The sequence below is a fragment of the Mirounga angustirostris genome, unplaced genomic scaffold (genome assembly GCF_029215605.1).
Source record: "Mirounga angustirostris isolate CCGP_5_RB_7025 unplaced genomic scaffold, mMirAng1.0.hap1 SCAF_12, whole genome shotgun sequence".
NCBI classification, from domain to species: Eukaryota; Metazoa; Chordata; class Mammalia; order Carnivora; family Phocidae; genus Mirounga; species Mirounga angustirostris.
In genome coordinates, this window is record NW_026991720.1 from 6,612,150 (window position 1) to 6,626,512 (window position 14,363).

Sequence of the window (14,363 nt, forward strand, 5' to 3'; positions counted from 1 at the left end):
TGACTCTTCATTTCGGCTCAGGTCGTGATCTCAGGGTTGGGTGATGCCAGCTCCACACGCAGCAGGGAGTCTGCTTGAGATTCTCTCTCTCTCGCTGCCCCTCCCCTCACACTCTCTCTCTCAAATAAATAAACCTTAAAAAAAAAAATAGGACACAGAAGCAAGGTTCTGGGGTGAGCCTTGGCCATGATCAGGGCCAGCGCCTCACCGACAGCAGGAGGGATATCACTCACCCCCGTCTCGGCCACCCGGTGGCAGACCTGACCTGACATAACTCTGCCCTCCAGGACCTTCTGCTCCAGAAGACACCTGGGCTGTGAAACCAAGGGGTCTGCTGCCAGGTCCACCTTCAGCCTGAGGACAATGACAGCAAACCCCTGCCTCCACATTCTCCCCAGAATGTGCAGAGTTTATGCACATTCTGATTCGACTCTCACAACTCTGAGGTAGGAGGAGCACGACAGTCACGGATAAGGAGACTAAGCTCACGGCTGGCCAAGCCCCTGGCGGCGGGGGGCACTGGAGCACGGATGGTCTTCAGCTGGAGCACCCCCAGCAGCCCACCTCTCAGTGGGTGATGGGGATCACCACACAGCTTCTCAGCAGATCCGGCCTCACTCTCAGCTGAGCAAGCAGCTGAGGCTACTTGAAGGGGCCCCAGTATCCATTACCCAAATCCAAACAGCAGTCATGATCTAGACTGGGGGGGGGGGGGGGATAGGGCAGCAGCTAAGCTATTCATTGTTGTGAGGCTGTGCCTTCTGAGCTATGCTTTCCACAGCCTTTGGCAACCACGGAACATAACTCCTCGAGACAGGATGGAGGCAGAGCTAGAAGCCACCGCCCTGCTCCCGGCTGAGCCCCAAATGAACCACAGCTCACTCCAGCTGATGTCGAGAGAACATTTATTCCACTTGGTCAGTCCCGGCAGGTCTCAGTGACCAACGGAAATATCCAGCGTGGACACCATCCCCACGCACTCCTGCGTAGCCATGTGGGGGGTTCCCTCCTGTCCCACTGCCTGAGGGTTCCTACAGCCATTCCTGCCCCAGGCGAGCCAGCTCATGGCCCAGGCAAATGCACCCACGTGTGAACTCACAGGCCCTCTCCTCCTCACCACCAGTCACCCCACAGCCTCCAGCACTTGACCCATCAGCTATTCGACAAGTATTCCTGAGTGTTATGAGCCCAGCCCTGTGCTGGACCCTGTTCGGGTTCAAGAAGACACAGCACATCCCTTGCCCTCAGGGAGCTCACAGTCTAGCTGGAGACTCAACACACACACATGCACACGTGCACAGAAAACCCAAGTACAAGGCTGCACGTGCTACCCAAGGGTGAGTTGGCATGGTAACACAGGGACTGTTCGGAGGACGAGGATGGAGGGCCTGGCAGAGAAGAGAGCTCGGCAGGGCAGGGGAGGGCCACATTTCGGAGCAATTCAAGGGAAGACAGAGAAGGCAACAGTGGATGTGGACCACACGGTTACAGGGAAGGGAGGAGATGAGAGGACAACCACGGAGAAGGGGTGCATCTGCGAGGCTCCCTCCAGGCAGGCCAAGGATCAGAGCACGTGACAGCTTCTAGAGTGCAGATTGTTCCTCTTCCTCTGATCTCCCCCAGAGCGGTTTGGTATTCCAGGACGAGGCAGATGGCAGACAGCCCATAAGAACCTCTGTACCAAACCGCATGGGAGACAGGACCAGCAAGGTCCCGGGCTGGGAGCCGGGAGGCCTCCCGACAACCCTAACCAAACCCCAGCTTGGCCCTGGGACCTCCCACCTAAACAAACTCCACTGTGCCCCCCACGACTCACATTGCTGGGCTTTGATCTAAACCCCATGTCTATAGGCCTCTCCCCACCCCCAAGGGTTTCACTAAATATAACCTGCAACATGACGTCTGGGTTGTCATCAAAAACCCATCCCAGCCCTACTCGGCCACACCTTTTCAGATTGAGTGGTTCATTCTGAGGAGGCCAGTGAGCCCCAGGCCAACCTGCTCCCACTGTCCACGCACGGAACACTGGCAGGCCCCAGGAGCGAGGCTCGGTCTTCCTCCCCAGCTTTCCCCACACCATGCCCGGCTGCGGCTGAATCCTGGTCTGGCAGGAGACAGCCCTGCTACACTTGGCTGCTGGAAGCAGGATCCCTCCCCCAGGTAGACTGGGCCCAGGCTCATGCTCACCCCACATCCACGGAAGGTCCAGCTTTCCCCTCACCTCCACGGTGAAATCGGAGTCCAGGCTGCGTGGTGAAAACCAGCAGCCAAGTAGCCAGAGCAAAGCAGCCCCGAACCAGAGAAGAGCAAACCCAGCCCAGGGAGCCTCCAGCAATGTCCGCGGAAGGGAGGAAAGGTTCCAGAAGCCCGATGCACTGTCAGGCCTGGGGGAAGAGAGTGACTGGAAGGGTCCCCTCCTCAGAATCCTTTATTCCTGAACGAGGGAAGGAAGTTCAGCCAGGGGAGGGAGAAATGCTACTTGTATGGTGGCCCAGGATCTATGCCAGGTGAGGAAGGAGTGACAGGTTAGGTCCGAGAGCTCTGAACTTGCTTGTAGATTCTCATGTCTACATGAGTATGCGTGTTTTCCTGGTGAGAAGGTTCATAACGTCTGTGAGATTTTCAAAGGGCTTCATGCCCCCCACGCATTAAGAACCATCGCTCTGAGAGCGAAGCCTGCTGCAGGTATGGGTCACCCCTGGGGCAAGGCTTTGCCTCTGGAGCCTGGTCTGCCACCGACTCGCTGTGTTCTCTTAGGCCAGTTACTCCCTGTCTCCGGTGAGCCAGGCAGGTGCAGAGAAGCCGGCTCTCCACGCAGGCACTGTCCCTGCGGCCACAGGAGAGTGGACTGTGGCCGGGCAGCCAGGACGAGCTCTTCTCCAGCTGTCACTCCCATCGGGTTTGGGGAGTTCTTCCACCAGGGCACAGAAGCCGCCTCCAATTCCAGGCTGCACGGGTCCCCTCTGCAGGGCACCTCCCGAGGTAGGTCTTCTTAGGGGACGTATCCTCATGCCAGTGGGCAGGCCCCCACGGGGCCCCATTCCTGGGCTCTGTGCCCAGATGTGCCTGACACACCGCCCAGAAGGCCTGCCCACTCCACATCTGTTCATGGAGACAAAGAGACCAGGGTCAGGTCTGGGGCTCTGACATGGCCCTGCCCAGCCCCTCCTCACCACCCCCCCTCCCGGTGGCTAGGCGGGAGCGGTAAGCTGGGCCACCCTGCACTTGTCTGAAGCTCTGAGCCAGTCCTCTTAGCCCCCTACCAAGCACTCCAGGATTATCGATCCCATTTACCACTGAGACAACTTGAGTTCAGGGCATTCGAGCTCCAGATGTCCCAGGTCCCAGTTAATCTCATCATCTCTGCCACTGGGTACTCGTCCACAGAGCAGCGGCCACATTGCTGCAGCCACCTAGTGGCAAGCAGAGGGCCACCGACCCCCACGGAGCCCCAAAGCTCTAAGGAGGGGCAGAGGGCGGGGACAGGTCTCCAGCACCTAGCAACGTGGTGGCACAGGCTGGGCACAGAGCAAGGGCTCTGTAAGTGCAGGTCGCCTCCAAGCCCCCAACTCCCTTCCTCCCAATCCACTACTGTGGATGTCATGCCCGCCGCCAGGCCCCCACACCACCCAGGGGTACCCCTGCCCAGGATCCTACCACCTGGTCTCCAGTCACATTCCCACATCCTTGACATCCATGTGACATCCATCCTTGACATCCCACATCCTCCCACATCCATGCTCCCACCAGTAAGAGCCTCCCTCACAGGCAGTGTGGTAGGGGGCCAGGCTTGTACTGTTCACCACTAAGTACTAAGTGAGATTTGGAGCAAGCTTGGGTGAGCCTCAGTTTCTTCATCTGCTAAATGGCTGAAGAAGCCTGTGCTTTGGAGTACCAACGTGGAATCAGGGGCCTGGGGGCCAGTCCTGGCTCTCGCCTTGGTCAAGCCCCTTAGCCAGGGGCCTCATTTTCTCTTGCCCAGATGACCCCACAACCCTTGAGGTTCCTGCTCATCCCACTTTGACCTGTCCTCACAATGCTTCCATTTCTCATTGAGCCGCATGTCTGAGATCACCATGCTCTCCTCATTAAACATCTTGGTGTCCTCTCTCCCTGGCCACAAAGTCTTTTGTAGGACAGACCTGAGCCTCCTCTATCTAACTCCTGCCTCAGAGACCTTGCACCTTCACTCTCCCTGGAGCGCTTCTATTCATCCCCAGAACGCAGTTCAAGCCATCAGACTGCCTTGGGGACACCAATCCCCTACCCCCACCTCCCAGCGCACGTTCTAGTCTGTCCCTTAGGATAGCCTGCATCCCCTGGGGAGGTACCAAGTGCCCCCCGCCCAAGGTTTTGTGTCTGTCCCTCCTCCCAAGAGCACCGCACTGTGCACGACACACCGGGGTGCTCAGTAGATGTTTCTGGGCCAGTGAAGTCACCCTCTCTTATCTGGTAATGTTTAACTACAATCCTCCCAATATCCCAGGGAGGAGTCCAATGTTAAATGCAATTCACAGGTGAAGAGACTGTCATGAAGTGAAATGACTTCTAAAGTACACCAGAAGTGTTAAGAGCCAGGAGAGCTTGGCGGCTGAGGGCGGCCTGGGCATTACGGAGAGTGGCCCTGTCCAGGTGGCTTTCAACTCTGACATTGTGGGAATGAAGATCTAGTAAGAAGCGAGTCATAGACCCAGAGCTCAGGGCACCCCTCCTCCCCTGCCTGTCCCCTCCCCAACCCCTGCCCAGGCCTGAGAGGGGCTCCGGCTGGCCCTTGGGTCTCACCTACTCTAGGCCGGGTGAGCCCGGGGAGGAAAACCAACGCAGGGGCCCGGAGCAGCTGTGGGCGGCCAGCCAGAGGGCGGAGACACGGAAGGAGGCGTCCCAAGCCGGGCGGCGGCCCACTCCTTCAAGACCCCAAGCCAGCCCTCCGCGTCTCCAGGGATCGCATCCAGAGCGGGGGCCGCAGCCCAGCGCCGTCTCCGTCTCCGGGGGTCATGGACGCGGCCCCGGGCCGGGGCAGAGGCGGCGGCAGGCCCGGCGCGCCTCAGAGCACGCGGCCTAAATGGGCCGCCGGGCCGTCGGGCCCGTGGCCGTGGCTGCGCTGGTGGGCCTTGAGCGAGCCCTCGCGCGCGAAGCTCTTGCCGCAGCGGGCGCAGAAGTAGGGCCGCCGCTCCCCGAACACGCCGGGGCGGCGCGGGTGCGGCGCGGGCATGCGCGCGTGCGTGCGCTGGTGGTTGAGCAGGAAGCGCGGCTCGCGGAAGCAGCGGCCGCACTGCGCGCACTGGTGCGGCTTCTCGCCGCTGTGGATGCGCTGGTGCGTGAGCAGGTTCTGCTTGAGGCTGAAGCAGCGCCCGCACTCCGGGCAGGCGAAGGGCCGCTCGCCGGTGTGGGTGCGCTGGTGCACCTCGAGGTTGTGCTTGACGCTGAAGGCCTTGCCGCACTCGGGGCACACGAAGGCGGCCGCGCGGCCCACCCCGGCGTGCGCCTTCTGGTGCCGCACCAGGCTGGGCTGCTGCGAGAAGGTCTGGCCGCACAGTGGGCAGCGGTGAGGCTGCTCCTCCGCGGGGTGGTGGATGACCAGGCCTCGCTCGTCCCCCAGACCCTCCTCCCCGTCCCCCGCAGGGGACCCGCCCCCCGGGGACGCCAGCTCTGTCATGGGCACTTCCAGCCGCAGTCACCAGCCCCTGGGGAGGCAGAAGCAGAGAGAGGAGTCAGAAGGGGGGCGCATCCAAGGATCAGCCGGCCCCCAACCGCAGGGAGGACATTGCCCTGGCTCCCCACGGCTTCAGCATCTGCCCCTCTGCAGTCTTGTTCAAGCCAGTGTTTCCCTGCTGGAATGCCCTTCTTTCTCCTCTACCCCTTAATCACAGCCTGCCCCTCCTTAAGGCCTTTCTCAAGGGCTGCCTCCTCGCGAAAGCCTTCCCTGAGCCGTCCAGCCCCTCCTGAGCCCTATGGCCCAATCCTACGACCCTCAGTCATCACATGGCAGGTCAGTCGCGCCACCTCAGTCTCCTGGCCCTGTGCCTGCCTTAAGGACAGAGCTGTCTCCTCCTATTCCCAACACCAAGCACTGTGCCTGCCACACAAAGCATTGAATAAATGACGATAGGTAATATTCAGGGGCTTCTAGTATTTAAGTTAGCCTGCCCCTGGATAGGTCTTATCTCTCCAACCAGAATCTCAAGGACGGGGGTGCATCCCAATCTGGAGGGAAGGGTGGGGTCACCTGGTGGTTCACAGATATTTTTGAAAAGCTTAAAAGAAAAAACAAAACAAAACCCTGCACACTCTAAAGCAATCTCAATTAAACATTAAAGCAGCAGCTCTTTATCAGAATGAGGCATGCCCGTAAAAGGTTTGCAAATCCCTGAAACAGAGTGTGAGCTCCCAGGAGCTGGTCTCAGCTTGATTCCTCTTGGCATCCCCAAGATACCAAAGCCTGGCCCAATGCTCCACAAACACCCCCAAGTTCAGCTCCATCCCATTCATGCTGGTTCTGCTGAGGATCCTCTCCCCCAGGGCACTGCGTTCCTCTTAAATTGTTTCCCATTGTCCTCACAGCAACCCCGGGGAAGGAGCAGGCCTTACTGAGCCCTGCTTTATAGATGGGGTAACTGAGGTCAGCTTACTTGCCCAAGGTCACACAAGGTGAGCCAGGACTAGGCCCGAAGTTTCCTGACTCACTGGCAAAAGCTCTTCTCAGTGTACCAGCTGCTCATCAACTAAATTCCCCTCAAAATACACACACACACACACACACGTACACACACGTACACACATACACACACACGTACCCACATACACACACATACACACACAAGACCACCACCGCTATCCTGACCACCAGAGTTAGAGACACCCAAAGCACCACTGCTCCTGGAGGGCACTGTCTGCTGCCCCCACCTCCTTGCCCCCCAAAAAACCTAGGGCCCCTCCTGCTGCAGAGCACTGGGGCCTGCTCCAGAGTCGGCTGAGGGGGCACTCCCCTGCAGTCCTCCATCCCCATCAGGGACCTAGACCTCCATGCAGTGCTTACTACAACCTCAGTCGACCTATCTGCAGAGTGGGATCTCCGAGATACCCCTTTTGTCTCCCCCCTCCCCTCAGGCCAGGGTGGGACACACAGCCACCCTGGAGAAGGGGCAAGTACTACTTGCAATAGACCCCACCCACGAGGCTTTCCCCAGCCAGCTGCACTGACATTTGCAAAGACAGACCATCACTGTCCCTTGGCCAATCTCAGCCTGGCCTTGTCTCTGGGCGGCCTCCCCGCTCTCTCCAGCTATATCCCTGACTAAGGCCCCGACTACGGAGAAGGTCTAAAGCAACGGCCCCCTTTTCTCCCCCAAGTTCCTCCATCCCCTCCCGCACTCACAGCCCAGGCTGCGCCCCCGTTCCTCCGGTCTCCAGCAGTGGCTCTTTCCTCTAGAGTCTGCGCTGCCCAGCGCAAATACGGTAACTCTCCCGCAGCGCCTCCCGCGCCCCTTCTCCCTTGCCCCCATAAAGACGGCCAGCCTCCCGCACCGCTGTTTTTATGAAATAGCTTCATGAATCAAAACAGCTGACCCCACCCACCCGACCTCCGCACACAACCGTGCAAACTCCCGCGGCCGGAGCGACCCTGGAGAAATATGGTAAACTCTGCGCCGCAACCTCGCCCCCACGAAAATACGTAGGCCTCGCACCCTGATGCCGCAACCCACCCCACCCGGCTGCAAGCCCCGGCTCTCTCGGGGCGCGGACGCAACCCACCCCCAGCTTCCGCAGCACCCGCGGGAGGACCGCGCAACCCTGGGTAAATACGTAATTAAGTCGCGGCGCTCCCCGCTCCGAGAAAGGGTCTGCGCGGCTCCCGGCAAATACGGTAGCGCGCCCGCAGTGACCCGCCCCCAAGGGTCCGGCACCGGCCTCGATAAATACGGTAATCTCCCGCCGCGGCCCCAGCCCCGGCGGCCCCGGACTCACGTGGCGCCGCCTCCCGAGCCCCTCCGTCTCCGCCGCAGCGCCGCAGTCACCAGCGTCGCCGCAGCCGCACAGCAGCCCCGTGAGGCTGGGAGGTCTAACTCGCCGACGACCTGGCTGGCGGAAAACGGAGGGCTGTGAGCGCTGCGCCCTCCCGGGCAGGCGAGGGAATCGGGCGGGAGCCGGCTCGCGAGCAGAACGCCCCGCCGGGCGGGACACCGCCAAGCTCCCCGGCCCCCGGCCTCAGCCATTCCCGTTTCAGGATCGTCAGGGGCCCCCAGCAGGCAGTCAGAGCCTCTTCCTCCCCTCCCTCATCCTAAAGCCGCGCTACCCCGGCCAGGCCCACGGACTGCCCCCAGAAGCAGGGTGTGGGGGCGCAGGCGGCAAGCCTTTCCTTGCGAGAGAGAGCAGCGGGGGAAGGCCGGAGCCCCTGCTGCGGGGCCTCTCTGAGCGGGGTGTCATGGGTGCGAGACAGCCAGCGAAGGGGCAGAATCAGAGCTGCCTGAACTAACCGTGTTGCGAAAGCCTCCCACCCCCCCACCCCCACCCTCTGGCCCGGTTTATGCCCCCAGGACGGCAGGGGACAGGGAAGAAGTGACACCCCAACTGTCCCCGCCTCCTCCGAACTGGACCCATTCCGGTCAAGCCAAAGATACCCCAGAAAAGATATCCCATAAAAGAGCCACCTATAACACCTATCACACCCCCGTGGACAGGGCTGGGCTGAATTCCAGCTTTCAACTGTCCTTCAATAATAATACCCCTTACCTATACATTACTTGTCTTTTTACAAAGCTTTTTCCCATATATTATCTCGTGGGAGCCTTCCAATAACCGTGTGCCATCTAGGTTGTACAGGTATCATTATCCTATTTTATAGATGGGAAAATAAAATAAAATTGAAACACGGAGCAGCTTCCCCGGAGACCCGCAGCCCTAAGTGGCCAAAGCCAGATGGGAAGGCAGGCCCACCAGCCGGCTCACTCTCCCCGACACCATTCTGGTACCTAGACCCCCAAACAGAAACAGGGTGTGATGATTGGGACTGGAAATAATCATGTCCAGGGTAAAAAAGTGCCTCAGAATTTACACTTCTTAGATAAAGAAACTGAGGCCAAAAGGGAAAGTGATTTTTTTTTTTAAGTGAAAAGTGCTAGAGGAATATCAAGTAGCCTTTTTCTCTGTGGCCCCTGGTAGCTGCCAGGTGGGCCCAGGCAGAGCTCCTTACAACAGATGGTGGATGTGGCTGCTGGGGCGGCGCCATCCCTGAGGAGGGGCTCTAGGAGACGCAAGCCTCCTGGCCCCATGAGGTGGCTCCCGTCACTCGGCAGGTGTTCAGTGTGCCCTCCTGGGCAGTGTACCATTCCAGGTGGGGCCCAACTGGAAATACACTCAGTCTCTTAGTCTCAACACCAGACCTGAAGATCAGCCCTGCCTGCTATCACATCCCGCTCTGTGGACCAGTCCATCCCAGCAGGTCCACCTCTGGCCCTCTCAGCCTCTCCAGGACCCACCCCACTCCCCACCCCATCCATGCTGCTCCCGTAGCAGCGCATCGAGCTAAGTGGGGCTTCCTGAGCTAGACATCCCAAGGAGACTGGCACTTAAAATAGAGGCACCAGGGAGGGAATTCTGGGAAGCCAAAAGAAATGAATCCATCAGGACAGATGTTCCCATGACATTGCCAAAAGGACCCCCTAACCACTGATGGCCAGGGGCTGGAGCTTTGCTCAGAGAACAGCCACACCTCCCACCTGTCCAGCTCCTGTTGCAAAAGTTGTCAGCTGCCAGAGCCACGGGCCTCCATCCCTTCTACAGGCTATAGGAGAAATGGGGACACTTAGGCAATGACCAGGTTTTTCAAAAGCAAAACCAACAATGTACCCGAGGATGTCACCCATATTTTTAGCAGCATTTTCTAAGTAAACTGTGCCAAAGTGGCAAGGCACACAGCTGGGGGACAGGTGTGGGAAGGAGGCGACACCCCCTAAAACCCACCCCATCTCAGTGGGCGATGCCGAGGGCCCAGGGCTCCCGGAGGCCTTCGTTCTTTGCTCTGCCAATGAATGAGTTCTGCTGAGTCACTTCATCTCTCTGGTTTCGTACACATGCACCCCCCCACACGCACACACACATTCCCCCCCACCCCCGCCACGGTTCTCATGTGCTGTGGTGAACACTACAGAATGGAGATGGGGAGAACTTCTGCAAACGAAGCCATGCTTCTTCATACAGGCAGGGTCCGTGGCGGGCATGGCAGGCTCACCGCCACTCCACAAGGCGTGGCCCCCTTGTGGGCGGAGGTGTGGACAGCTCAGCGGAGCCCTGCCCAGGGCCCTGCACTGCATCCCTCCCACTCGCCGGGGTCGTGCTAGATGATGGACAGTCACCCTGTGTGCCCCCGCCCCCCCCCCCGCCAGCCCCAGGCCGCTGCTCCTGCAGATCCCAGCCTGGCCTTCCTCCAACTCCTCCTGCTTTGGGCTGCATCCCCAGGGTTTTCCTGCTCAGCTGGGCCACCACTTCCCCCCTGACTCGCTCCTCCCATCTCCCCGAATTGGACAGCGATCACTACATATTCCCTTCCAAACATCTTGTGTTGACTTCAAATTGGGATTTAGCACACCTTTGTTCTCCCACCAGGTTGTGAGCTTCAAACGCAGGGGCTGTGTTTTCGGCATCTCTGGATCCCAAGTGCCCCCAGCATCTACTAGCCCCGCAGCCGATCTCTAGTGAATGAAGGAATGCACATCCGTAAGCCACAGCTGCTAGCCATGGAGGGAAGATGACAAGCAAAGCCACAGCCCCGGCATCGAGGACTGGGAGACACTGCCGACGCCCCGTTGGATATGTGGGGCTGTAGGTGCAGGGTCTCATCTGCTCCAAAGTTCCCTTTCCTTGACATTAAAACCCAAGATGTGACCTAGGGTCAATTCAGCCAAGCTCTTAAACCTGCAGCTGGCCTATTTAATACAGGTGGAGACTTCCTCCTTATGGGATGGAGCTCTGTTTGGGGAAAACCCTGTTCTTCTCTTTCCATTGTAAACTTGCACTTGTATAAATGCTGTGCACATAGCCACACATGGGGCTTGTTAAAATAATGATGGTAACTGCTATTTATTGAGTGTTTGCTGTGTCCCAGGCGCTATACCACAAGTTCTACATGGGTGACCTGCACAGGGTTCCACAGCCTACCCGGTAAAGCCAGAATTTAGCCCCATAACTATCTGACTCTATCCATGACTCCCAACAACAAGAGAAAGCTCTTTCTAGATCTGAGTGGTGGCAGGGAGGGAGACGACATTTCTACTTCTTAATAGGAGCATTATTCCTAGAGCTATACTGTCCAATAGCCACACGTGGCTTAGTTAATTAATTAAAATTAAATTTTAAATTCCGTTCCTCAGCCTCACACGCCACATTTTAAGTCCTCAGTAGCCGCATGTGACTGGTGGCTACGGTATTGGATGGCACAGTTATAGAACATTTTCCTCATTCCAGAAACTTCTACCTGGACAGTGCCTGTCTAGGGCCCCACCCCCTCCAGATCTGAGTAACCTAGGAGACACCACTCCCTTTTTAACCCAAGGGACAACCTATAGGATGGCATTCATTTTCTTCTCTGCCATGATCCAGTAAGAGCAGTGACATGTGAGAACATACTATTTCCGGCCCCAACACTTATCCTCTTGTCAAAAGGTCAAAGATATATATATATATTTAACCAAACTACTTAAAGAATAAAAGGAAAAGGTCTCAGAAGCACCCCCCCCCCCAACTCCTCCCAGGTGCTGTCTGCCAAGTCCCTGCTGGTCCCGCTCTCTCCCTGTCCGTGCACCTGCTCACTGGCCTCCCAGCCTCATCTCCCTCCGGCAGCTCCCCGGGGCCCGGGCTGGGCAAACAGGAAGCCCAATCCTCCTGAGGAAGCTGCCAGCTGGCTGGCCGACTCAAAGCTTAGGTTGCTTGCCAAAAAACCACCATTGTCCCAGTTCCTAGGTCATTTTTATTAGCTCCCAGCCTGCTTCTAACAAAGGAACACAAGGATGACGCAGGCAGTTCCGGGAACCCCAGCTCCACCAAGCTCATCTGGCCCGTTAGAAGCTTGGCTGTGGGTCCCCACCCCAGACCTGCACTTACCTGGAGGTGGACAGGATAGAAGTCCTTTAAGATCTTGATCTGCTTATGGTTGTTTCCTGTTCACCTGTGAAACCCTTTTATCTCGGCATGCTCTCGAGTATGTGGGATTGTAAACCACTAAGATAGATCTGAGCTTCTTGTCTGATTTTATGACATGCCTCTTCCTAAGCATTCCCTGGCCTAGTTTTATTATTTTACACTGAAGGAGGATGAAAATTGAAGTCGACAATGCCAGGCCACCCTTGGAGAAGCCGGTGATTGTGGCAGTGGAAGGCTAACAGGAGGCCTGGGATCTGCCCTTTGTGGGGATGTGATATGACCTGGTGGGCCATTCTCACCACAGCATCCCCCTTCCCTGCATTACCGCCCTGCCACGGTCACCGACTTCACGGTGAGACTAAATGACAGAGTGGACAAGAAAGCTTTTGTCAGGGAGCTGGGGCTGGGACAATTTATTCAAGAGCTGACTGAGCTATGGTGTATTAGTGATTTCCCATGAAGGTGCATGAACTCCTCAAGGATAGGGACCATGGCTGCTATTGGCTGAATTGTGTCCCCTCCAAATTCATATATTGAAGCCCTGAACCCCCCCCCCCACAATGTGATGGCATTCAGAGCTGGGTCCTTTCGGGGGCAATGAGGTTTCGATGAGGTTATGAGACTGGGATCTTCCTTGATGAGATTAGTGTCCTTACAAGAAGAGGAAGAGATACCAGAGGGCACGCTCCCCGCTCCCCCCTCCCCCAGCCATGTGAGGACAGAGGGAGGTAGTGGTCACCTGCAGGCCAGGAAGTGGGCCCTCACCAACAACCGAATCTGCCAGCACCTTGATCTTGGACTCCCTGCCTCCAGACTGTGAGAAATAAACGTCTGTTGCTCCAGCCCCCAGTCTGTGGTACTTCGTTATGGCAGCCCAAGTGCCTGGCACACAGTAGGCTTGTTAGTCAATCAGTGAATGCCATCCCCTGACCTGGCCAATGGGGTGTACATCTCAGTAATTCTTCGCTCTAATGGATGTGGCCCTGTCCCCCCCTGTGACCCAAAGAACCCATCTGTGAGGAACAGTCACCTTGGGTTAGGGAACAAATCTTCTCATGAATTTGCATGGGGAAGAAAGCTGCGCTTAGGCCTCATTAACCCCAAGTCCTACCAACACAGCTGTTGGATTGGCTTGATCATTAAACAGAGGCCATGTGTGGATGAGGACACCTTGGATCGTACAGAAAGTCCCACCTGACTGAGATCTTCAGTGGCTGCCTGCACCACCCCTCAGGCGCCTGATTCCACGGGGCTCCAGGGTCTGGCAGGTCCATCCTTGCAGACAGCAGCTTTCCAATGCAGGAGTGGTACTCTGGGATGCCTTCCTGGAGGAGGCGGGCTTGCTTGACTGGGTCTCAGGATTTGCTAAGTGGCAAAGTGGAAGAAGCAAATGTCCCATGTGTAAAGTAGGTTTTGCTGAGATCCAGGGCACTGGGCCTCCCTGAGCAGGCCAGGCTGGGAGAGGAGTTACAGGAGGGGGCGGGCATTCCGGGAAGGTAGGAGAGCACCTAGGGCCTAGAAAAACCCCGCTGGACTGAAGGCCCAGCTCTCACATGGGCGGCAACCACCAGGCACAGCTCGCCCAGTGGGAGAGTTCACACAGCAGGGTTTGTGATGCAAGCAAGACCTGGCCCAGGAGTGGGCGGCTCAGCTGAGCGCTAACCATTCCTGGCTCTGTGTTCCCTGGGCAAACTGGATCACCTCCCTAGGTCTTTCTGTGATGCTACAATTAGAGCCCCTGCCAGATGAAAGGAATTCAACAGAATCTGAGAAAGTGGTGACCGACCAACCAGAAGCCAGGTGAAATCCAGCAGCTCCTGGAGGAGGCAGCACTTCCCTGAGTTCAGAGAAGCCGTCGGGCCCCTGGGACGCAGGCAGACACCGTTCCTCCTCCTAGAAAATGCTACGGTCCCCCCTTTTTCCTCCCACCTCCCGGCCATCTAACCCTACAGCTCTCTCTGCAATTCCCTCCCCTCCTATGGGAGGACACCGTCCAAGGCCACAGGCCCAGACTGGAGCCCTGGGTCCTCCTGTCAGCGCCAGGGCCCCAGCACCTTACTTTGGAAGGGACCTCTGGGGAGTAGAGGTTGAGGAGGGTATGTGGGAAGATACCAGATTGGTTTGGATAGGGCAAGAGAATACTGCCTTCCACCCCCAGCAAGAACCTGACATGGGGAACTGCTAGGCTCATGGCCAAAGCTCCCTGTCCTGGTCCTGGGGGCAAATGG

At 57.7% G+C, this 14,363-nt stretch overlaps 1 protein-coding gene across 2 annotated transcripts; it reads right to left on the minus strand.

Annotated features, from left to right (window-relative positions):
- Positions 1–855: 855 nt before the first annotated feature.
- LOC123835184 (zinc finger and SCAN domain-containing protein 2) lies at positions 856–14,291 on the minus strand. 2 transcript variants are annotated; one of them, XM_064575756.1, is made up of 3 exons: positions 13,330–14,291; positions 4,783–5,684; positions 856–3,102 (listed from the first exon to the last, which is right to left on the minus strand). In XM_064575756.1, the coding sequence occupies exon 2, from the start codon at positions 5,654–5,656 to the stop codon at positions 5,045–5,047; it is 612 nt and encodes a 203-aa protein (XP_064431826.1). In that variant the 5' UTR covers positions 5,657–5,684; positions 13,330–14,291; the 3' UTR covers positions 856–3,102; positions 4,783–5,044. The 2 variants fall into 2 exon arrangements, with proteins under 2 accessions (XP_064431826.1, XP_064431825.1); XM_064575755.1 differs by lacking the exon at positions 13,330–14,291 and adding an exon at positions 7,966–8,475.
- Between the last annotated feature and the right edge of the window lie 72 nt (positions 14,292–14,363).